This window comes from Phacochoerus africanus, chromosome 7 (assembly GCF_016906955.1).
Source record: "Phacochoerus africanus isolate WHEZ1 chromosome 7, ROS_Pafr_v1, whole genome shotgun sequence".
NCBI classification, from domain to species: Eukaryota; Metazoa; Chordata; class Mammalia; order Artiodactyla; family Suidae; genus Phacochoerus; species Phacochoerus africanus.
In genome coordinates, this window is record NC_062550.1 from 60,670,300 (window position 1) to 60,696,367 (window position 26,068).

The 26,068-nt window shown below is 36.5% G+C and overlaps 1 protein-coding gene across 3 annotated transcripts in view; it reads left to right on the forward strand.

The window, feature by feature from the left end:
* The window catches only part of EPS8 (epidermal growth factor receptor pathway substrate 8), a 187,444-nt gene that overhangs the window by 98,037 nt on the left and 63,339 nt on the right, over positions 1-26,068 (forward strand). For all 3 annotated transcript variants that reach the window (XM_047787478.1, XM_047787477.1, XM_047787479.1), the window contains exons 2-3: positions 17,846-17,925; positions 20,448-20,521. In XM_047787478.1, coding sequence (XP_047643434.1) covers positions 17,867-17,925; positions 20,448-20,521 — 133 coding nt within the window. In that variant the 5' untranslated portion in view covers positions 17,846-17,866. The remainder of the gene's footprint in view (positions 1-17,845; positions 17,926-20,447; positions 20,522-26,068) is intronic.

Sequence of the window (26,068 nt, forward strand, 5' to 3'; positions counted from 1 at the left end):
GAGAGGGGATGGAATTGGAGAAGTGAGAAGATATGTTTACATGAAGGTGTATTTTCCCCCTCTATTTGGGGAAGATAAGGAAGGTGGCTGGTAATAAGAGAGGGCAGAATGGGACGGTAGGAAGATGGATGACAGTGTCTTAGTGGGATTTGGGAGTGTTGACACTGCCCACCTTCTTCCTTGAGTACCTCTTGTTAGAAGCCTGCGATGCTACCTAGATGTTTTCTGTTTGTAACTCTTTAACTTAGTTAAAATATTTCCTACTAAAGTGTTCGTGCTTTTAGAGCATTGCTTCACTCTTCTTAATAAGAAGGTTTGAAATGAACATCTTCATTTGGTCAAGTAAAAAAATAATTATGAGCCTAAGTTTTTCATTCATTGAATAAGCATTTCTTTAGAACTGACTACATGTTAGGAGCTATGCTTAGCACTTGGTATTCAAGAAAACCATTTAGCCCCTGCCCTTGAGGAATTTACAGTCTTGAGTACAAACAAGAAAATAAGAAGTTTTAATGCTGTGCGATAAGTGTTTCTCAGTGTTGGACTCAACCCTTGTGGGAACACAGGAGAGAGGCATCCAGCCTGCTTTAGAGAAACCAGGGAGAGCCTCACAAGACTAAATTTGAATTGGAACTGGCTGGGTAAAGGTGGCGGGGAAGTTTTGGAGTGACAGATTATTCCCGATAGAGTATGTAATTTGAAGGCAGAAGTCTGAAAAATAGGGCAGTATAGCTGGTGCATAGCTTCCTATGTGAACATGCTGAGGGGTGGGGGTGCCGGGAGGGAGCTGGGGAGGAGCAGAAAGGCAGAGCAGGCCTTATGGAGATAAAGGGCCAAATCACAAAAGAGTACTATGTTATGCATTAGAATTGGATGTCATCTGGGAGAATGATGGTGCTCTTTTGATTGGATTTAGGCAGTGTAATTTTTTTTAAAAATTAAGTTTTAAAAGGCAGTGGTGTTAGATTGGTTCAGATTGTATCTTCAGAAGCTTCTAAAATGATTCCAATTTGGATCATCAAAACACCAAGAGATCATTTAAAATCCTGACACTCATCATTGGTAGATTTTTTGCTACTTACGTAGCACAAATACATGGAGTTTAAAACCTATTTAACTGATAAAACCAAGTATATGTTATTAGAAATAATTTACTAATTACTAATTTACTAATAATTTAACTGATAAAACAAGTATATGCTATTAGAAATAATTACGTATCTCCCTTGGAGTTTAATGTACTGAAACTGTTAGAAGAGATTGCTGAGTTTTAAGCTCTGTTGACACATAGCAGCTTGAGGGAACTACTAACTCTTTTCCCATCAAATTCAGTAAAACTAAATAAGATTATGTTAGAAAAAGCAGCACATGTTTTTAAGTTGATTTGTTGAAGTTTCTGAGAGAATATGTTTTCCAAAGAAGTTGGAGGAAAAGGGCCCATTCTGTATCATTTTGTTTTGTTTTGTTTTTTTCCTTTTTTAAGATTTTTATTTTTTTCTATGATAGTTGATTTACAGTAGGCGGTATTCTTTAGATACCCCACCTAATCTTTTCCTTCTTTGTCCCAAGTTCCTAATTCTGAGGAATATTCTTAATCAGAAAAGCATTCAAACAAGAAATAAACCGATAATAAACTGCACAACCATTTAAGTGGCTTGACTTTCAATTCAGTAAGACAAGGTGAGTGTGTAGGTGAGCACATGTACTAGTTTACACAGAGGGTTACACCCTCTGTAAACACCAGGTCCCTTAAGACACAGTCATCATGGCAGAGCAAGAAGAGCCAGCTGCCCACTTCCTGCCCTCACCTCAGCATGGGTGAGCGCTCATTTTGTTTAATAGAGATAAAATGGAATAGCTCTACAGTTCCATAATGCTTTTGGGGGTACTTTTTAATATCTCTCTTTCATAGTAATTCATATGCCCCCATGTTTGTAAAAACATACATATGTTGCCTCGAAGTTGGATATTAAAGTCAATTCTAGTTTCATTGATTGCAGTTATACAGTTGGAAATGTGTTCACATAGAGAAATACCCTGTAACAGACGTGGACTTTGCTGAACAAAAGTTGGGATGATGTCATGCCCTTTTAGAACTTTGTGACCCATTATTTTTATCCTGATACATCTTTGCCTTTGTCTTGATACTATTTCTAATAGTCCCAATTATCTCCTGCCTTTATTTCATAAATATTCAGATTCCAGTCCTTTTCTGTCTTCTTTATAAGTAAACTAGACTGTTAATTCTTTTCTATACAAATGTATGCACTCTGATTTGTAATTAATTTATAGCAAAAGCAAAAAATCGCATTAGTTCTACTTAGATGGAATGTGATTTTCGGTAAAAATCAACTGTCTAACCAATATTTCCCCTGTGACTAATGGTTGGATTTTACTCTATACTTATTTGGGCTTTTTAAAAATTTTTTAGGAGTTCCCATTGTGGCTCAGCAGTTAACGAACCTGACTAGCATCCTTTGATCCCTGGCCTTGTTCAGTGGGTTGAGGATCTGGCATTGCCATGAGCTGCAGTGTAGGTCGCAGATGAGGCTCAGATCCTGCATTGCTTCGACTGTGGCTTAGGCCGGCAGCTGCAGCTCTAATTCGACCCCTAGCCTGGGAACCTCCATATGCTGCGGGTGCAGCCCTAAAAGACAAAAAGGCAAAAGATTTTTTTTTTAGCTTGGGGTATAATTGATTTATGATGTTTCTGGTGTACAGCAAAGGGATTCAGAATATGTATATAATATACACATGTTATATATATTCTTTTACAGATTCTTCTCCATTATAGGTTATTACGAGACATTGCATATACTTCCCTGTGCTATACAGTAGGTTCTCGTTGTTTATCTATTTTATATAGTAATATATATATATATATATATATATATATATAAATCACAAATTCCTAATTTATCCCTCCCTCTCTTTTCCCCTTTGGTAACCATAAGATTATTTTCCATGTCTGTGAATCTATTTCTATTTTGTAAGTAAGTTCATTTGTATCTTTTTTTTTTTTTTAAGATTCCACATATAACTACTTATTAGCTCTTTGACATTGTCATGTTATTAAACTCTGTACCTAGCTCAACTCATTACACTGTGAGCATCATAATAGTTTCTGCCTCTTGAGTTTGATGTGACAGTTAAAAGAAAATAAATACATGTAAAGCACTTAGAGTTGTGCCTGACACATAGTGCTGTCTCACTGTTGGCTGCTACAGCTGCTCCTTTTCCTTCTCCTCCTCCTCCTGTCACTACTACTAGCATTCATAGTAGTAGTTTAGTTCTCTTAGTGCATCGATTTTACGAAATCGCTTTGCTTACAATAGGGGACAGTGATCATGCTAGCTAAATGGTACCTAGTTTATTTACTAAAGAGCTTGGAAATTAACTTGAGAGTCTATTTAGAAATATGAAAATAAACTTGTTCTTTAGAAATATTAAAATACATTGTTATGAACAGAACATTTTTATTAAATCAAATCATGCTTCTCCTGGTCTGCTCTGCCTTCCTCAGTCTATGGGCCATTTTCCCAGTTGCTTAGAGTTGGGAACTTGGAAAAGGAAAGAAAGAGATGCAAATGTGGCATTACCAGCCCTTGTGATAATTCCCTCTTCAAATTTCCTCTTCCTTCAGACCTCAAATAGCCTGCTTACCCAACAGATCTATCTTACCTTTCCAAACAAAAATGCACACAATATGATCCAGGATCATGAAGGTTTGGGGTGATTCTCCCTTCCCTGACTGACCCAGGCACCTGTTTTTTCACTTATTAATTCACTACAGAGAGTTCTGTTTGCTGTGTTTGAATTCCAGGTGCTCAAACCCAAGAATGTAATTCCTGGAAAAATTTCTTTTTTGGTTTACAAATTGACACTGCTCCAAAAGTGGACATATTGCTGTAAAAAAGTCCTATTTCTACTCAAATGGGAACAGTAGTTCAGTTGTTCCTCTCTCACTTGCCAGGTTCTTAAACTTGAAGCACCTAAAGTTAGCATTTTATAGATTTTACTGCTTTAGGCTTTGGGATTCTTCTTCCCCTTTTTCTTTTCTTTTCTTTTGTTTGAATTCAGATTGTTACCTGGAATAGGATTATAAAAACAACATTCTCATTCAGAATTATTTTTGCATGAATTTGCCAACAGGGTACTGTTTCTGTGCGTCAGTCCTGAAACATTGAAAGCGCTTGAAAAAAAATGCATAAATTCTTTGTTGTAATGCTAATTATCCCAGATTTTAAGTGAGAAAATCCCGAAATAACATTTTCGGAATGAATCTTTCAGTCCCATACTTTTCAGTTCTTTTCTAGGTTTAATGCAGTCTGACTTTATATCCTTAGAGATACTTTTCTATTTCTTTTCTAATTCTTTTTCTTCTAAGCAATTAGCAGAAATTGTAATGTTATATTTATTATTTTATTTATTTCATGCCAGCTCCCCCATTAGATTGTAAGTACCATGAAGATAGGAATCATGCCTATTTTGTTAACTCTGCATTCAGGGTCTAGAGCTGTCCATCTAGTATGCTAGCCATTGGCCATGTGTAGCTATTTGCATTTAAATGTACATTTAAGTTTAGTAAAGTTGAAATTTCAGTTCTTCGGTGGCACTAGCCACACTTCAGCTATTCAACACTTATGCTCAAGTATTGTATCGAACAGTGATGGTATCATATTTCTTCTTCAATACCGTAAGTTGTATTTGACTGTGCTTATCTAGAGCACTGATAAGCATGTAATGGTTATATAGTAAAAACTTGTGAACAAGTGAACAAATGAATGAATGAATGAGTACTGATATTGGCTCATGCCAATTAACACTGGATGAATCTTGTTTGAGTAATCATTTACAAAGGTCGTTTTGGCTTTTAATTCTTCAGTGTTGACATAGCCCCAGCCAATTTCAAAATGCTGGATTTATCATTGGTTAAGGGAAAGTATACAACAGTGGTTAAAAGCACTGCTAGAGGTCAAATCTTAGCTGTGGTCCATAGATGTCATGGCCAAATTACCTTTATGTGACTTTTGTTGAGTCCCAGATTCCTCATTAAAATGAGGATAACAAGCTCTTATAATCTCACAATGTGGTAAGAAGTAAGAGAATGCACAAACAGTGCTTGGGACAGTGACTGACACTCTAAAATTCTTAATAAATGAACATTATGTTTTTTTACAATAGTGAACAGAGAGATGTCTAAATTTACCTCAGTTCATGGATAATTCTGAGTTGGTTAGGAACTTTACTGCTATTTTTGAAACCTTCCATAGTTATAATTTGGCAGATATTTTTCAAAGGTAGTGCTAGCCACAATCAAAGCTTATATTTACCATCTTTTAAATATGAAATTTCATAGCCTTAATTTAAGAAATTTATTTACAAGACTTAATTTTTTTCTTCCTTTAATTTTTGTGACTATGTAAATATCTAACCTCTTAAGAAAAGAAAGGTTCACACTATTTTTATTGGCAACTTAAGTTTTAAAACTAAGGCATGGATACCTCTGACTTTTGTTTTGGGGTAGCTCACAAGGAATTTATTCTCAGCTATCTTTATTAAAAAGGGCTTCTCTTTGGAAAAAATATTTTAAAATCTGTTTAATTAAAATGAATATATTAGTGTTTAGTTACCTAAGGATGAATTTCATGTTTCATTTAGGAAACTAACTCTGTTGTTCATGCAAAACTTTAATTTCTGAAAAAATAGTTAAAGCATTTTTCATAAACAGTGGTGCCTGATTTAACTAGAGACATTGCCTCACTTTTACACATTATAATGTTGCCTCTTTCTGGGGATTTGAAAATAGCATTTGTTGTTATAAAAATAACAGGTAGTTAAATGTACACTACCAAAATATCAGCTGACTTTATTTAAAGTCATTCTCCTTCATTTTTTGTGTTTTCACTCTGGCTCTTATGGCACTTTTATTTTTAGTATAAACTTGTGCTCATATTTCATAGCCACTGTAACCTCTCAAGTTCATATTAGAGGTGACTTGAATTTTTCTTCTGAGTTTTTCATTAACAAATATTTGTCAATATTTAGACAGTGAATATGTGTTAGAAAAGGAAGCATACATTTATTTCACTACCCCCCCAAAAAAAATGACAGTGAAGGGATTTAAAAAATGCAGAAACTCAGCGAGACCAAGGGATTCTGGAAAGTCCAGGGATGATTGTAACCAACCTATGAATCCTGAGACTCTGAAATCCAAGCTGCAAAGGAGAGACATGAGGGTCCACAATGAGGATGAAGCTGAAAACAGGAGGATGAGGTGGCAGTGTGCTCTTAAGGAGAACTTATATTCCAGGTTCCTCCCCACTCTCCAGCTAGGCTGGAAGTTTATTCTGTGGAGAATGTGAGTAGAGAACACTTGAGTGGGAGACACCAGAGATACATCTGGAGGGTGAAGGATTAAATGAAATACTTAGTAAGCAGTGAGACACCTCAATGTCCCTCCTTCTACTCGTCGCCAACTTTTGGCAGTCAGATGCATATTCTCCAGGTATGAAATTGGAAGGTGCTTCTTTGAAGAATCTGTCTGTGCAGAAGACATGTAGATACTGATGGTTGGGGGTCTCCAAATGGAACAGCCCAGCCATATTGCTCTGTAGGGAAGCCCACCTGTTGCCAAGTCCCACCCATCAACACAGAGTTTCTCATTAGCTTTTTAGTGCTCCATCTTCAAGTTGAGGTGTGACCAAGAATCACCTGGACATTTTAAGAAATCCAGAAAACAAAACAAACCTTGAGAAAACAAGGACATTGAAAGAAATAGAGACAATGAAGGGAGAAGAAATTTTAAAATATTATCCTTAATAGTCTCAGAAATATTGAGGAATACATTGTAATTAGAAAATAAGAACAAGTGCTGTAAGAAAAGAAACATTTCAGGCATAAAAACATACTTCTGGGAATGGAAAATTGATAGAAGATATGAAAAAAATTGTAAAAAGTATTTTGAAGATAAAGTTGAGGAAGCCACTCAAAAAGTAGAACAAAAAGAACAGGAAATGGAAAACAAGAGAAAAGACAAGAAAATTAGACAGTCCAAGAGATCCTATTCTGAATATTTGTTTTTTTTAGAAAAAGCAAAGTTAAAGAAATGTAGTGAAAAACTATAAAAAAAAAAAAAAAACACCAAAAACAAACCAAAAGCCTCCAGAAAATTTCCTGGAATTTAAGGACAATGATTTCCAAATCTGAAGAGGCCTGTTGAGTTTCTATTATACTAAAAAATTTAAAAACACCTACACTGAAGTATTCATGAAATTTAGAAACATCGGGGAAGAAAATTGAAGATCCAACAACTCTAGAACTGCAGAAAAAAAAGAGAGGTCCTTATAAAATACCGAGAAACAGAATGGCACCTGTCATCTCAGCAACAACTCTGAAAACAGAAGAACAATGCCTTCAAAATTACGGGGAAAAAATAATTTTCAATATAGAATTTGAAACCAAGACAAACTATTGATGATCTGCAAAGTTAGAACAAACATGTTTTCAGTCATATAAAACTTCAAAAATTACTTTTCTTATAGTCTTAGGAAGTTCTGCAAGTATGTGCTTTTCCACGATAAAAAAAAGTAAAAGTAAGAAAGAGGGAGATTTAAGATCCAGGCAAAAAGGATCTAAGACAGGGGAAAGATGAAGGTAATGAACAGGATAATGTTGAATTTGGGTACCAGGATGAAAGCCGTGCAGGAGGCTTAGAGAGGCAGGGGTTCAGATCATGACAGGAATATACAGAGATCTGAGAGAGATGCCCGAAGAAAGATAAAAATCATAGAATACATGGTGTTTAAATGGATTGAAAGGAGACAGCTGCTGTTGGAGAGTAAAGGGGTGAAATTAATAAAAGAGCCTAAGAAAACTCATGGTAGAGGGTAAGATAATTATTAACTCTGTAGAAGGCAAAGATTGTACAAAAAAAAGGTAATGCAACCCTAGCATAATGAGAACTTTGATTACACAGACACAATGCACTAAAGTTTGATCTAATTAAATTTGATATAAATGGAACTTTGCCTTCTGGGATGTGCTTTCTCATTGTAGCGCCAGCTTTATCCCCTAGGTTACCCTTCAGTAACTTTCTGCTGTAGTTTCCTACATATACATACAAAGCCATCTCTTGTCTCTTCTCTTCTGGTTTACCCTGCTCACGCATCATGACTTGAACGAAAGCTTTTAGGAACTGAATGCCCTTCCCTTCCCAGCAGGAGCTGCCCACCTTGCCTCTGCCTTTCTCCTTGCTGAATAGTACAATAAATGATCCATCCGCTGCCTTTCTCCCCCACTGTACTGTGCATTTCTAAAGGTCTTCCTCTTGCCTTCTTTGATTCAGTCCTTCTTGGCAGGAGATTTTTATACTGTAGACCCACCCCTAACCCAGCTTCCCTTGAACTTTATACTATACTGTCCTTACATTGCCTGTAATGTGCTCATTTCCTAAATATGCCTTTTTCTTTCTTTTTTCCTAAAATTTCTATCTAAGATGGGCAAGTTTTCAAGGAAGGCTTTGTTCGTCCCAGGTCTTCTTTGATTTGGACAGGGTGCCAGTGTTTTGGTTTCTGCCTTTTGACAGTAAGTTATTTCTGTATTCAGCCAAACATGGATGATCACTGGAATTGATATTTTTTGTTTTGTTTTGACTATTCTTTGTAGCATCACTTTCCAACAGTGTATTAGGACTGTCTCTATTTCTGAAGATAAATGAAAATAGTATTTTGAAAGGAGTGAATTTTTTTCTTTGGCAACAAAATGTTAAGCTCTATTGAATCACAGGAATAAGAAGCAGTTAAGAATGATTGAGGAGTTTTACTGCATCTGTCTAGCCATCAACTTTCCCTGGGCTTGTAAGTTTATGTACCTTAAACTTGATACACTCTGATACCTAAAGCAGTATACAAGGTATTCTGTTAGAGGGAAATACCTGCCCCATATAACCATTATGCTGGCATTTGGATTTGTAAAACAGATCAAACAAACTGAAATAATGAATCATCTTTGATAAGCTATACCTCTATGTCTTCATATCAAAATAATCAATGTTTGAGTTGTATGGCAGACAGAGAGAAGTGAAGTTGAGATAAGAAGCAGCATCTTTTTATAACATGTCTGAGAAGCAGTTCAGGGGTGATGTAAGCAGGTGTGTTGTAATACATTAGAAAGCTTTATGTAACCTTCATTTGAACAGAATCGTAATGCTTATAAAAGTCTTATATCATTTAACAGTTAAACATTTTCACTTATAATAACCTTTGGGAGATGCATTAATTTGGAGGAAAATGGGATGCACTCAGCACAACGGCTGCTTAAAGGTGACATTTCCCACTTTGTGGGTTGTAACCATTTCTAAAAATACGTTGCACAGTTTGTAAACCATTGATCCTCTTAAGGAGCTGCACTGAAAATTCAGAGTGAATCATCTGCTGGGTTTTGTTTATTGTTGAACATCCTCTGCTCTAGGTAATGCAGAGGAAGGTAGTCATCTGGCAACAGGGTAGTTAAATATTAAAATGTTACAGCTCATCGTGGGTTAGAACTCTTCTCACTCTACCTGTAAGGTTGTATGATTTACTATTTTTAGAGGCCATTCAATACATCAAAATGAAATTTGAATTCAGGAGTTTCAATTTCATTAAAGATAATTTTAGAACATATGTTTCTGTTTCTCCACCCAGTGGGGTTACGTCAGGCCTGAATAACTCTGTTTACCTTTGTAAAATAAGTTGACCTGTACTAATTCGGCATATGACACTACTATGGAAAAAGGACATCTAGCAATAACAGTATATGAGATCCTCATTTCCTCAGTGGCTTTTGTTTTGCCTTAGTCAATGGCACAAAGTTTAATATTGGGAAGCCTCCAGTAAGGTTCATAGAATATCAGTGAATATTAACAATCAAGACTGATTTACAAAAAGTAGAGATTTGGAAAAACGTTTCCAGGAGGTGGGGTGCGGTAGGTGAGACGGTTTTCTCTTTCTTTTTCTAAAATGTTCTTCCCTGAATTCTGCTCAGTCAAGAAAGGGATTGATAGAAAAAGTTATGCCCTTATTTTCACCTTGAGAGAAAATGCCCACAGTGAATAGTCTCCTACCTCTTCTGAGAATCTTCTGAAACAGCTGTTGGCTTCTGGGAAGGTTTGAACTTCTCAGATAATGTTTACTTTTTAAAATTCTGATCATCTCTTGGTGGTGACTGCCAGAGTTTTTTGTTAAAGGCTGGATTCTCTCTCCTGCCCTGATTTCACTTAGCTTTCTCCTTTCCTTCCTTCCTCTCCCCCTCCCTGCCTTACTTTCTCTTTCCTTTTCTTTCCCTGCCTTCCTTCCTACCTCCCTCTCTCCCTTTCTCCTTTCCTTTCTTCCTTTTTCACTATTCTATACCCAGTACACAACAGAAACTTACCTCAAATCTTGTCTGAACCACCTGAAATAGGAGTCTTACAGGGAGTGAATCATTAGGAGTTTCTTTTTGGTGAATCTGAATCTTCTTTTTTTGTCTTTTTTTCTTTTTAGGACCTCACCCGCAGCATATGGAGGTTCCCAGGCTAGGGGTCGAATCGGAGCTGTAGCCGCTCATTACAGCCACAGCAACACAGGATCCGAGCCTCATCTGTGACCTGCACCACAGCTCATGGCAATGCCAGATCCTTAACCCACTGAGCAAGGCCAGTGATCAAACCTGTGTCCTCATGGATGCTAGTCGGGTTTGTTAACCACTGAGCCATGACGGGAGCTCCTGAACCTTTTTTGTTTTTCCATCTTTTCAGTTCAATATAAAAAACCAGAATACATAAATAAATGATGGTGAATATGCAAATCTCCCACATAGAAGAATTCCAAATAATTTGTGTGTAACTCTCCACCTTAAGTGTGGGCTGCATATGATGACCTCCTTCCCAAGAGACCTGTGTAGTGGTGGTGAAGGAAGTCACTTTAGAGTGAGGACACTGACCAAATGCTGCCTTAGTCAAGGCCCCAGGTCAAGTGTAAACGATGTGAAGCCATGCTAATAGCAGGCATTCTTGGTTTGCTGTGAGGAGAATCACACACATCTTTAGGGTCTTCCTTTCCAAAACCTATAACTCCATTCCTTTTTTTATTTTTTATTTTTGGCCACACCCGCAGCATGTTGAAGTTCCCAGGCCAGGAATCAAACCTGTACCACAGGAGCAACCTGAGCCACTGTAGTAGTAATGCCAGATGCTTAACCCGCTGATCCATGAGGGATCTCCTCTAACTCCATTCTAATCATGAGAAAAACATCAGACAAACCCTGAAGGAGGGCCATCCTACAGGGTATCAAAATACAGCATGCCTCAGAAAACAGACACAGGCTGAATTGTGTCTCCCCCAAAGGTATGTTCACGTCCTATCTCTGTGTCCCTATGAACGTGACCTCACTTAGATGAGCCAAGTTACAGTGAGGATTGGGGTGGACACTAATCCACTGACTGATGTCACTGTACCAAGAAGGAAATGTGGACCCAGACAGACATCTAAGGAGGCCACATAAAGACAGAGGCAGAGATTGGAGCGATGCATCTATGAGCCCAGGAAAGACAGTGATTACAGCAACCACCAGAAGCTAGAGAAGGCAAGGAAGGCTTCCTCCCTTATAACTTTCACAGAGAACTGAGCTCTGCTGACACCTAGATCTCAGACATCCAGCCTCCAGAACTATGAGAGAAGAAACTTCTGTGGTTTGTGATACTTTATCGTGGCAGCCCTTTCAGTCATCAAATCAAGGAAAGTGTAAGAAAGGGTCATTGCCTAGAGGAGCCTAATGAGACGTAAGGACTAAATGTAATGTGGTATTGTGGATAAACTCCTAGAAAAGAAAGAAAACAGTACTAAAAAACCCCCAAGGAACTCTGAATAAAGTAGTGACTTCAGTTAATAATAAAATAATGAACAAGGACCTGCTTATAGCACAGAGAACTGTATTCAATATTTTGTAATAACCTATGAGGGAAAATAACCTGAAAAATAATACTGCCTATCTACCTACCTATAGATATATGAACCAGTTTGCTGTGCCCCTAAAACTAACACAACATTGTGAATCAACTACACTTCAATAAAATAAAACTATACTTCAATAAAAATATCCAAAATAAAATGTATAGGAGTTCCCTTCATGGCGCAGTGGAAACGACTCTGATGAGAATCCATGAGGGTACAGATTAGATCCCTGGCCTTGCTCAGTGGGTTAAGGATCTGGCGTTGCTGTGAGCTGTGGTGTAGGTCACAGATGAAGCTTGAATCCTGCGTTGCTGTGACTGTGGTGCAGGCCGGTGGCTGCAGCTCTGATTTGACCCCTAGCATGGGAACTTCCATATGCCACAAGTGTGGCCCCAAAAGCAAAAACAAACAAACGAATAAAAAACATGAAATATTGATATCTGTTCATTAATTGTGATAAATATACCATATTATGTATGTCAGATATTAACAGTAAGGGAGGAGTTTCTGCTGTAGCTCAGCAGATTAAGAACCTGACTAGTATCCATGAGGATATGTATTCGATCCCTGGGCCTTGCTCAGTGGGTTAAGGATCTGGCATTGCTACAAGCTGTGGCATTAATCTACCATTGCAGTGGCTGTGGTGTAGGCTGGCAGCTGCAGCTCTGGTTCGACCCCTAGCCTGGGAACTTCCATATGCTGCAAGTGCAGCCCTAAAAAGCAAAACAAAACAAAATAAAAAACAGTAAGGGAATGGGGTATACATGAATTTTCTGTGCTGTCCTCACAACTTTTCTGTAACTCTAAAATAATTCAGAAATTAAAAATTTCACTACAAAAAATTAAAAAACCCAGAATTTAGCTGCAGTTTAATTAGACCTCAAGTGCATGCAATGTAGTGAATGATAGTCTCTTTCAAGGGTGGCGGTGGTAAGGAGGCATCTGAAACTACTCTAGCTGATCAGTTGTTATCACAGGGTACTTTTGAGTGAAAAACTTCCACTAATAAAGTATATGCCCTTTAAAAGTCAGTATATTGTAGCTGCCATTATATAAGTCTGTCTATAAATGCACTGTTAATCATGGAAAAAATACAATCAGAGAGACAGACATTTTGATAAAAGGTTTTATCAAGCCTGGATAGGGAAGGTATATGTAAAAAAGGAAAACTTATATGTAAGTAAATATATGGAGATTTTAGCTAAGATTCCTCATATCACTTGTGAAATTTAGTGGCATCCTTGTGAAGAAATCACTCAAAATCTGATCCAACCACCATCTCTTCCCCACACCTGACCAGGGTATGGTTCCCTGGGGTAGGGAACCTGGTAATAGTGAGAGGTTGAGACAGTTTCTTCTCTCTCTGAATTTCATTCCCTTTTCTGTCATATTTTTATTTTTGTTGGAAGAGTCCAGCTACATTGGAGGCTTACTTTCTCCTCCCCCCTTTAATATATACTTAATTATAATGAAAGAAATGCAAATGATTCAGGTAAATTTATAGGAATCACAATCTATTTACATGGAGATGAAGCACTCAAAAGACCTTCTTTGATATTTAGAAACTGTCTCAACTATGATTTAAAAAATTAAACCAAGAAAGTAGACAAATAAATAGATATTTAACCAGTGGAAAATTGTTGTTACTCAAAGCTAGATTTAGCTTAACTGATGCATTTTCAATATTATAATTAAAAGTAGTTTTTAGTATGTGACGTTTCTAGACCTGATGACTTTTTTCCCCACGTTCTTCAGTGAATAGTATGTTTATAAAGCAATAAAGCCATTCCACAAAACTGTCACTATTCCATAAAATGAGTCTTCTTCTTTTCCCAAATCAGTGTTTTTTAGGAGTTCCCACTGTGGCACAGTGGGTTAAGAATCCGACTGCAGTGGCTCAGGTTGCTGAGGAGATGTGGGTTTAATTTCCTGCCCAGCACAGTGGGTTAATGGGTCTGGGGTTGCCATGGCTGTGGTGTAGGTCTCAGCCAGGGCTCGGATTCAGTCCCTGTCCCAGGAACTTCCATATGCTGCAGGTGTGACTCAAAAAAACTAGCATTAGTATCTCATTCTAGGAAAATTTTTTGACAAAAATAAAGAATATCATTGAAACAGAGTGAAACGAACTGAAAACTTTTCGCAGCTATACAATGGGACAAACAAGCAGTGTAATTTATTGAAAAGAAAATTGGATATAGGAGTTCCCGTTGTGGCTCAGTGGGGTTATCATCGTCATAATCACTACTATTATATTAGTTTAGTGTTATTAGTTTCCCAAGTTTATTCACACACAAAAATTCTTTATTACTAAATATTAGACCAAATGACGTAGTGAAATAGATGGTGACATCACTATAGACAACAGTACTGGTGAGATATATTAAGTAGTTGATCTAGAAGATATAGAAGGAGACAAGATGGTTTAGAAGGTCTGAAGTAATTTTTTTTTTGTCTTTTAATAAGTTAACAATTACTGGTGGACAATGTCACAAAGTATTTGTAGAAGTTAAATTTCAATGGCCTTTTAGTTAAAGCTCTAAATAATTATGGTAATCAACCCCCCCATCCTGGTTATAACTTACACTGAGAGACATGAATTAAATTAAATGGATATTGAAATACAGATGCTTCAAGGTTGGTGCTCTGTCACACCCAAATAGGCTAAACAAAAACTTAAATAAACAAAAAAATCTGACATTTTTCAGAGAGCACAAGTCATTTCAGGGACAGCTTATTATACAGAGAGGGCTGCTGGTGGTGTAGTAGCTAGATTTTGTAGGTGGTATTCTAACATTGAATAACTACAAACTCTTCATCAATTTGAAAATTCATATATGCAAGCAAGAGTTAAAAGAAAAATGAATATAAATTGTTATTTATTATATTTGAGATCTTAAACTTTCTAATACAAATTCAACTTGCTGGTTTGGCCTTATTGTAGCCTCATTTATTTCTGCTTACAAAGATTTCATATATTCTATTTACTTTTCTTTGAAAATTTTAATGTTTAACATTTTTGGTATGCTTAATTTAGATATTAAATTTATCTTTATTTTTGAAATTGCTAAGGAGTTATTTTCTGTAGAAAATGAGGAAATTACATATGTAGCTATGGCTTGAAAATTTGTTTTCATAAGGAAATTGATGCTCTTATTTCAAATTTGCTGGAAGCTATGAAGATTTTGGTGTATACTTTTAGTAGAATTAAGCAGTTAATGTAATAGAGTTAACTAAATGTGTGAGTCCTTAAAAGTGATAAACTTTGTCTCAGTTTTTAAGTTGTTTTGTTTAAGAGTAAATAAAAACACTGAAATTCTCAGTAAGAGTTGATGGTTCTGGGAGTTCCTGTTGTGGTGTAGCAGACACGAATCTGACTACTGTCCATGAAGATGTGGGTTCGATCCCTAGCCTCACTAGTGGGTTAAGGATCTGGGGTTGCCTTGAACTGTGGTGTAGGTTACAGATGCGGCTCTGATCCCAAGTTGCTGTGGCTGCATCGTAGGCTGGTAGCTGCAGTTCTGATTTGAGCCCTAGCCCATGCTGCGAGTGTGGCCCTGCAAAGTGGGGGGAAAAAAAAAGAGTTGATGGTTCTTCTATATTATATATGTGTGTGAATATATATAAATATATATATTCCACATAGGTATAAGTTGGATATGTCTATGTCTTTTTTAAAAGCCTAAAGGAGACAAACATTTGTAATTGTGTCCTTTGCAAAATGTGCCCTGTACTGCTGTGTTTAAATATCTGAAAGCCTCCACATTGCTACATGAGCATCTGTGACAAGTGACACTATAGTTGCCAAAGAGGAAAGTTTCTATATTTAAAATGCAGTTTAGCAAATCAACATTTTCTATTTCCTTTTCTAATGTCTCTTATTCTGACAGATCACTGTTTTAAAACAACACAAACCACACATTTGTTTGTCTGTCAGGAAGAATTAAACATGAATAAGATGAGACACTGTGGCTATCGCTTTTCACTAAAACCACCTGCTGTGGTTTTAAAATGCAAACCAGATCAAAATCAGTACAAACCCTGGGGGTATTAATTTATGTGCTGAATGAACCAACTTGTTTTAAAAGAGCACTTTTTTTTTTTAAACTTTAGAAGAAAGTTGTACATCTATCTCATTTGATCTTTCACTAGCACTGTGAGCTAGAAGGACCAAGAATTACCTCTATTTTACTGGTGAGAAAATTGAGACAGAGACTTAATTGACTTGCTTAGGCTAGTTAGTGCCAGAAATGTTAGTTAGAGTTCCAGGCTTCTGTGAAAGCCTGTGTTCTAACCTTAGCTCTAGATCTATAATGTTATCGCAGTGATGTGCTCTTTCTGGATCTTATAGGCTAATGAGAGCAAATTGTGAAATAGCTAGGATTTTGTAAATGCCTGTTAAACTACTGCTGTCTTGAAAAGGGCCATGGTAGGGATATTTATACCATGGAAATCAGAAAGTACTACAAATCAGGGTTTTTTATTTTTCCCCAGAGAATTGGTTTACCTGTGCACCACTGATTGTATCTAAGTATAAATTGAAGAAAGAAAATAAACATCATTAATAACAAAACTGAAACAATAATGTAGTATACATGTAATTTTATAAATGCAATACTTATTTAGGGTAGAGGTCAATATTTCTTTGTTCCTTAAGGTAGAAATTTGCTTCTAAGCTATGAATAAATATGGACAAGACTATCAGGAAAACTTGAATTAAACTTTGAGTGTTTTGAGGACCTTTATAAATCCTATCCATTCTTTAAGAAATAGGTCAATTACCAGCCCTTCCAAAAATTATGGGCAGTTGCCTTGCTTTTCTAATCCCAGAACCTCTAGTAGATTTAAAATAGAGCCACATGCATCGGGACTTATTTACTGTGTGTTTCATAGGGAATTCATTTTATTTCCTTAAGAATACAATAAACTCTTTGAAGAGTGGGACAAGGACTTCCCTCCTTTTTTCCTTTCTTTGAATTAATATTTAGTGAACATGTAGTCTGTGCCTGGTACTATTCTTACTGCCTCAGAAACAGCAGTTATCACACAAGTCTCTGCTTTTTGGAGCTTAAAGTTTAGTGAAAAGTCGGTAATTAATTTAAACCAATGAGAAATTACAACTGTGGTAAATACTTTGAAAAATTGTGTACAGTGCTAAGAGTATCCGAGAGTAGGCTTTTTATCTGGTTCAAGGAGGTCAATGAATGCTTTCCCTGAGGACAGGGTGATTGAACTGAGATGTGAAGAATGAGAAAGAATTTATTGGAAGTTATTAGGTCTTGAATATTATTTCTTTATGAAGGTTTTGTATGTCTTCCCAATCTGAGTTAAGTTCCTAGATTGTATGCCCACTATATGACCCTTTGTAATTTTCCCTTTGTAATAGTAACAATAATTTAAAATTTTATATTTTTTTCACTTAGTGTATGTTTTTAGGACTAAGTTTCTTTTGATCCCCTTGGCAGTCCATCTTCATTCTTGACACCTGCCAGTCACCCAGTAATTGTTTATACTTCTATTTTCTTTGCCTTTTTAAAAATTTTTTATAATAAAACTGGGATATGGTCTACATTAAAATTTTTGCTTTTACTCACCTAAATTTTCTTACAATTTTAGGGTATTAATGTTAAAATGCCAGCTTGATCTTTGCTTCCATGTCCATCTGTACTTCCAGAGCCTGAGCATTTTGAGGGTGGAGATCTTTATATTTCTAGCGTCATTCTGGAAGTGACACGTATTTTATTGAATGAATAACTTTTTTTAATTTATTTTTTTTTTATTTTCCCACTGTACAGCAAGGGGTGAATGAATAAGTTTAAAACTGAGATGTCTCAAACTTTTTATTGTCTTCAATCTATGTACCTTTCTTTTTTCAGAACATAAACATTAAAGTCACAATGAATGGTCATATTTCTAATCATCCCAGTGGTTTTGGAATGTATCCATCTCAAATGAAGTAAGTTGGAAACTTTAATTTGTTACTTTTTTGGTCTTGATTTGGTGGTTTTAATTGTTTTCTATTTTGAATGAAAAGATTAGTTTCATTTCCTTATGTAGTTCATTCATCAGTATATAATTTCTTTGTTAACACTAAGATATGTTATCATTAAAAGTTTGCTATGTCTCATAAGGAAAAGATGGATAAGTAATATCAACCCCAATGATAGGGATCTAATAGAAGATACATTGTTCAGGTATTTTATGTAGTATTGCTTTCCATAGTTGAATGTATACTTTACTAAAGAGTTTTCACTTTCTCTGGGGCATTCTATTTTTGTTATTTGGTATTTTATGTAGTATTGCTTTCCATAGTTGAGTAGCTCTCTTTCTCTGGCACCTTCTATCCGATTTGAGGAGAGGTAAATGACATCTAGTCCACTCTCTCAAGATATTTACCACTGAGTAAAACAACAAAAAAGACCAGTCCCTATGGATCCACACTTAATTTTTTTTAACACTTGGATCATTTTTATTCACTTTAATATTCAGAATCAAATATTTTGAACCAGTCCTTTTCTTCCCCCAAGCATATTTTTAATTGAAATATAGTTGATTTACAATGTTGTGTTAGTTTCAGGTATACAGTACAGTGAATCAGTTCTATCTATCTATCTACCTACCTCTCTATCTATAAAATAATATATATTCTTTTTAGATTCTTTTCCCTTATAGGTTATTATAAAATACTGAATATATTTCCCTGTGCTATTCAGCAGTAAGTCTTTGTTGGTTATTTATTTTATGCATAATAGTATGTATAAGTTATAATTTGAAATCACTACCCTGACTTAAGTGGTACTGCCTTCTATTTGTGGTTAATATTAATATTGTTCTTCTTTTATATTGGCCATTATGGCTTAGAGTTCACTGTTTTTCACTACCAGGTTATTTGCGCTTTTCAGAACCAGGTTGTTCATGTTTCTTCACCTTTTCTCTTTACGAAGACTGTTGCAGATCCCTTTAGTGTTGCTCAGTAAGAAACACCAGGGGAGTATATCAAGTGTCATCTTTCTTAACCCATCAGTTTATCCAAGCCAGAGAGTTTTCCCATACCCTCAATTTTTTTTCCTTTTTCTTACAAAATATATTCTTTTAATCATGAATTTATAATAATTTATTCATTAAGGAATTCTTGTTTCTATCCTATCCTTTCTCTTCTAGCTTTATTTGTGGCCTTTATCTCCCACCCAAATTGTCTTTTTTTTTTGTCTTTTTTTAGGGCCGCATCTGCGGCATATGGAAGTTCCCAGGTGAGGAGTCAAGTTGGAGCTGCAGCTGCTGGCCTAAAACACAGCCACAGCAGCATGGGATCCAAACCGCATCTGTCACCTACACCACTGCTCGTGACAATGCCTGATCCTGAACCCACTGAGTGAGGCCAGGGATTGAACCCGTATCCTCATAGATACTAGTTGGGTTCGTCACCCCTCTAAGCCACATGGGAACTTCCTCCTACCTGAGTTATTGCAGTACCTTTCCATCTGTTTACCTTTCCATTAGTCTCTGGATTATCTTCCTTAGAAAGTTATTTGGATCATGTTACTTCCCTGTATAAAAATATTTACTGTATCTGGAGAATAGAAATTTAATTCTTAAGCCCTCTCTTTGCCTTCCTGCTTCTCAAGCCATTCATCTCTTCTGAGCACATCCCATTAGATGCTTTTTCACTTACACACCAAGCTAGTTCTGGAGCCAATTCCTCATGCTTATTCCTCACTTCATTCTCCACCTGCCTTTAGTGCTGCTTTCCTTTCTTTTAGATTCTACTTAAATGCCAGGTTGGCAATGAAGTCTTCTTAAGCATCCTTGTAAAAAATTAGTCCTTTTTTTGATGTTATATCTATTAGCTTTACCCAGATATCACATTCTATCGTAATTATTTTACTTATTTTATGAAAAATACCCCTCCCCCTTACCGTTCCTTTCTTCCTTTTAGATTTTAGGACTTAGTACATGTTTACTAAGTAAATTTTTAGAAGTGAAACAATATATTAACTTCACATAACGTTATCAGTAACAGGAAGCTAGAAGTAGGGTAAAGCTGGTCAAATTTAGTGATAGAGTGTTATTTTCATTAACTGCATTTTAAATATTTGTGAAAATAGTATCTTTTATAGTTTGAATCGTTGAGAGCTTTTTATAATTGTATCACTGCTCACAACTGAATTTAATATGACAAACATATATTCTAAAGTGGCTTCAAACTTTTTGGATCTCCTTGGCTATGGTTCTGACTTGGTGTTTAAGAGAAGGCTGTTACTTGTACCAACCTCAGTCCACATTGAATCAGTATCCAAAATCCCATTTCTTGACCAGATTTGTATCTGGCTCTTTTTGACAGACCCAGTTAATATAAACTCAGTGTGTTTTTTGACAAGCACATGGCTATTGTAGTCCACTGGAATTTTTATTTGTAGTTTTGACTGTTTATTGAATACTTTGGACTTTAACTCAGCCCAATAATTTTTTTTATTACAGTGGCTACGGATCATCACCTACCTTTTCCATGAACAGAGAACACAATTCAAGAACAAGTGCAAAGGCCCTCTATGGTATGTTTGTGTATTTGATGGTGTATAATTCTATTTCTAACCGTTTTTTACAAATTACAATTTCAAAATCATAGTTTGAATCCACACCTTGTTTATAGTATTGGGAATGAAGTAGTGATTGATAGATAAGGATTATTTTAAAAAGAATTTTTTTGCGGACATTACCAAAGCCATGACCTCTGCTGGCTGTCGTACAATTTAAAACTACAGGTCAAATGGATTCAGTACTTTCTAAAAAGTATCGTAGGTGGATTTTCCCATCTAATTATATAAGATATGTTTTGTTGTTCTTCATGACTGATTGAGTTGATTATGAACTGACAGTTGACAGGAGTTCTTCCTTATAGCTCTTGAAACTGTTGGGTAGTATTGTAGTATGATCAGCAGCCCTTATACAATTTCTTTCTGATCTCTCTTAACTTTCATTTTCTTCCCTCTATTGTCTCACTTATAAATAATATTTTTTAAGCTTCAGGTATAAAATAGAAGTCAGTATTTCAAAGAAGTTAAGAGCTCTGAAATATCCTACATTATGTTTAGGAAGGCATTTGCTTTCACAGTGTCTGTATGGCCTTTTATTATTTTATAGCAATAAAGAATGAGACTAATGTTGTGGTTAAGAGCAAAGACTCTGGAACTGGACATTCTGGGTTCAAATCCAGTTCTACCATTTATTAGTCCAATGATCTTGAGCAAATTACCTTTCTGTCCCTCATTTTGTTTATCTGTATAATGGGGATATCTCATAGGGTTGATGTGAGAATTTAATGAGTTAGTACATATAAAATGCTTAGAACAGTGCCTGGAAAGCAAAAAACACTGTATATATTTGTTGTTGTTGTAATTATCTACCATAGGAACCAATAGCATAAATTTGGAATTCTTTTCTTTTTACGTCATCAAGATATACAACATCTTGGCTGTGGTAAGAATGACTCATTCTGAGGTTTCATGATTCTGTTTCTGCTTATATATCCAGTGACTAGACTTTCAGACTCAAATTGTATGTTCATAAAATGGATTTTATGCCATACCTGGATACATTTTTTTGTGGCCTTGCAATCTGATTAGCATTGGTTTCAATTCTCTTGAGAACAATATTGTGACATTCTTACCGTGGCCCAGTCAATGTGTGTTGCAGATCTAGAGAATATATTCAATAAATACTTGTTGTGTGATTAGTTTGTGCCCAGAACAGTAATATGTGGTCCTTGACTTTAAGGGACTTTCGCTCTAGAAAATGACTTGAAGAAACTGAAAAGGGATATTCCCCCCATCCCCAAATAAAATGGTCAATTCCTTTGGTCTTTTATTTCTAGACGGATACTTATTAAGTGCTTCCGTGTGCTGGGCCATGATCTTCAGAGTCTTTATTTCTCAGTCCTTCATTCATTTCAGAGATGAATAAGAAATGGTCATTGCTTGTGCACTGTCTTGGTGAGGTAGACTGGTGCATGAGTTGTGATAAAGTGCTGAATTAGCTCAGATGGTGATGGTGGGGGTAAGGTCAGCGCTTCTAAGTCGGCTGGGGAGATAGGCAGGAGGGATTTCATAGAGAGGTTCAACTCTGAAGTTCTCTAGGCATTTGCTGGGGGTGGGGGTGGAGCACTGGAAGGTGCTGAAAACAGTTATATGAACCCTTTTTAAGTGCTTTCGTAGAGAGATTCAACTCTAAAAATCTCTAGGCATTTGGCGGGGGGGGGGGGCAGGTGCTGGAAGGTTATAAGCAGCTGTATGAACCCTTCTGTAAGCTCTGTGAAGATGGGCCACAGATTCCCTAAACTTAGCATAGTGACTAATATATAACTTATGCTCAGTAAATACTTGTAGAATGAATATGATGAGTCAACGAGATTACAGATAGTTGCATTTCACTGGAGGGTTCAAGGCGGTGCATCAGGAAATACGATTGGAAAAATAAACATAGACCACATTAGGAAAAAGCATATGAAAAGCATTTGGACCTTCTTTGCAGGGAACAACTGTCCATTAAACTGTTTTAATCAGGTGAATAATAGGTCATATTTGTCTTGGGTCACTCTGATAGTAGTTGAGGATGAATTTGATGATTATGGATGAAAGGAGTGAATCAGAGACCTAAATAATTTGGGTAAGTCAGCTCTAAATAATAGCCCAAAGATTTCGTTAAGGAGAAAGAGGATTAATCATCTCACAAATACCATGGATCCAAAAGTCTATTTTCAGAGAGCTAACAAAGGAATAAGGAATTTAAAAAATAGGACTCACCTGCATATTTTAATATTTATTTTGTGTTAGGGGCAATTTCATAAAGTCATAGATCGAAGAATTGAATCTTTAGGTTTTAAGCAGTAAATTTTTATTTCCCCCTTTTTACATATAAAGCAAGCTGAGGCTCCTTTTTAAAGTGAGGTTAACTTGACAAAGTCACATAACTTTAAAAATCTTGACTGTAAGAAAATATAACAGTAAATCTTGTGTAGTATGACAAAAATGAACGATGTGTAGGTAAAACAGAGGATATATATAGAAGGGTTGAAAGGGGCAAATCCAAGAGGATTTATAGAGAAGAGAGACTCAGCAGTGTGTTGGGCTGACAAGTCTGAGGGTTTTAAGTTCCTTGAAGTCACAGATAATGTTTCCTTCCTCCTTGTATCTAATATTCACCCCTCCCTCCTAAAACACTGTACACACACACACACACACACACACACACACACACACACACACACATGCTTTCTCTTTAGGGCTCCCAGTAAATGTCCATGGAATGAATGATTAGATAGATGGATGACAGTGGAGAAATACATTCAGGTTTTGAATAAACCTTTGGAATAAATCCATTCTAGTTCAAGTTTTAACTCCATTTAGTTAATACTGGGAGTGTTTAGCTTCCCAATTGGCATAGTTTATTTATTTAGCCTTAATTTTTTTTTTTTTTTTAGGGCTACACCTGTGGCATATGGAAGTTCCCAGGCTAGGGGTCGAATCAGAGATGTACCTACTGGCCTATTCCACAGCCAAAATGCAGTATCTGAGCCATGTCTGTGACCTACACCATAGCTCATGGCAACCCGGATCCTTAACCCACTGAGTGGGGCCAGGGATCAAACCTGCACCCTCATGGATACTAGTCAGGTTTGTTGCCTCTGAGCCATGATGGGAACTCCCCCAATCTGCATAGTTTTAACTTTCCTTTTGTAACTAGAAAGTTGGTAAAGGAGAGATTTGAAATATTTATTTTGTTACAATGTATGCATCTTCTTTAAGAGTTCTCCTTTCACCATGACTAAACCAGTTGAATAAATCTTTCCAGAATTCCTTTGTTTTCATGGGTGGTACGTGGACTTCTTTGGGATATGAGGGTATTATCTAGTCTACTGGATTAGAAGTTTTGCAGTCATGCCCACTGTTTTTAATATACCAACCACCAGCTAGATATTGCATCAGGAGTTTCATGCAGCTTGGGCTTTTTTATGAGAACGCCTTTCCACTTGACACCGTAATGTACCATCCAGACTGTTTCAGCATCATGCTCAGAGAGGTAGTGCATGGGTTTTGGAAGCCAAGTGATCTGTGGCTGAATCACAGAACTTCTACGGAAGGGATTCCCTTTTGAGCAAATGATTTCTTCTATTGGCCCCAGGTTCCTCAACTATAAAAAAGAAATGATAAGAATTTTGTGATAAGTTTATATAAGAAAATAGAAGTAATGAGGCTATCATGGCAGTGAGGAAAGGTGTAAGAGAGTCACTTTTTGTCCTGGGTCCTGAGATTTATCAAGGCCCTCAAATTTAATATTTTCATGTTACCTCTAAATGATTAATCAAGTGAGTAATACTTTGGCAGGATCAACTGGTAATCTTCAGCATATATTTTTTAAGCTTATGTTCCAGATATTACTAGAACTATTTTTTAAATAAATCCTGTTGGAGTTCCCATCATGGCGCAGTGGTTAACGAATCCGACTAGGAACCATGAGGTTGTGTGTTCAATCCCTGGCCTTGCTCAGTGGGTTAAGGATCCGGCTTTGCCGTGAGCTGTGGTGTAGGTTGCAGACGCGGCTCGGATCCTGCGTTGCTGTGGCTGTGGTGTAGGCTGGCAGCTACAGCTCCGATTAGACCCCTAGCCTGGGAACCTCCATATGCCACGGGTGCAGCCCTAGTAAAGACAATAAAATAAAATAAAATAAAATAAATCCTGTAAAAGTGAACTATACAATTATGACAGTAAATGTGCTTCCTTTGGATATCTGTTCATTTGCTCAAGGAACGTGGTTAAAATATGCTGCAGTTTTAATAACCCTATATTGTCTTTTCTTTATTATTTTATAAGAAATTTCAAAGCCAGTATGTGAGAGGCTGTGTGTCACTGAAGTCCTTGGGAGTATAAGTAGGAACTGAATATTAATTTCTGTCTTCTACAGTGCCTTTCTTTTCTGATCTCATGACAGTAACATTTCATTTGGCTGCTGTTAACAGGGACTTGACAGTTTTATTTGATTTTTTTCTGGCTAGTCTGCTTGTCAAAGTCTTTGAGCTTTGAAATTGATTGTAAGGGAAATACTTGTAAAAAACATTAAACACTTCCTTCTGTGGGGGCGTGGCTCCTGTAAGCTCTCATCCAGGACTCAGAGACCCAGTGCGCACACTAGCTTGTGTACTGTGATGGGTTCACAGGCTGCATTCCCTACCTTTACACCAAATCATTGAGAACCTTTCCCCTTTGGGATAGTTGAGGCTAGTTTGTTTTTGTTTGTTTGTTTGTTTCCCCATGTGGCTGAGTCGCAAGTGATTTTAATAACCCCTTATAAACTTTCCCTGTTGTTAACCTGCCTGTTTCTAGCATTGCTTCTGATCTGGATGGGCTTGTTAGTAATGAGGTTCTGGGTGGGGAATAGAGGGTACTTTCCATCAGAGCCTATCTAATGAAATGTGACAGCTCCATCTCCTACTCAGAGGGCTTATTTTATTTAAGCAGGGGTTCTTTGTTGTGTTCTGAATAGCTGAACTTCCTAGGAAGGTAGCTTACCTTTAAATTTGATATTGATATATTTGGAACATGATCATTTACCATAAATAATCATCTGTTTAAAGTTACCCTATCCAGAAAAACACAAGTTTCACCAAGTCACCCATATAGGTTGTCATTCCCAACATTTTTAGTACTGCTGGGAGGCCAAATAGTAAAGGATAAATAGGGAAGACAGGCACACACTCAAGTCTCACTTGACCTTGAGTTTGGACATTTTTGTGATGTGCACTAGTAGGAAAATACATTTGTGTTTTCCTTGCTTTTCTTTTTTCTTGGGGAGGTACTGCTAAGAAGTGACTTTAAGTAATCTATAATCTGTATAGTCCACTTCTGTACAATTAACTTGACTCTAAACTTGCCTGTATTTTTACATGGTGCCCGACTCAGCTTTCCCAGAGCAATATTCCTAAGTATAGCACTTTTCTTAATAGATATATACCCCACATATTTTCCTTTCTTTTTTTTACTTATCTTTCTTTTTCTTTCTGTCCCTTTTAGTCTCCTCATCTTGGTTTGGGACTAGTTTCTCTGTTT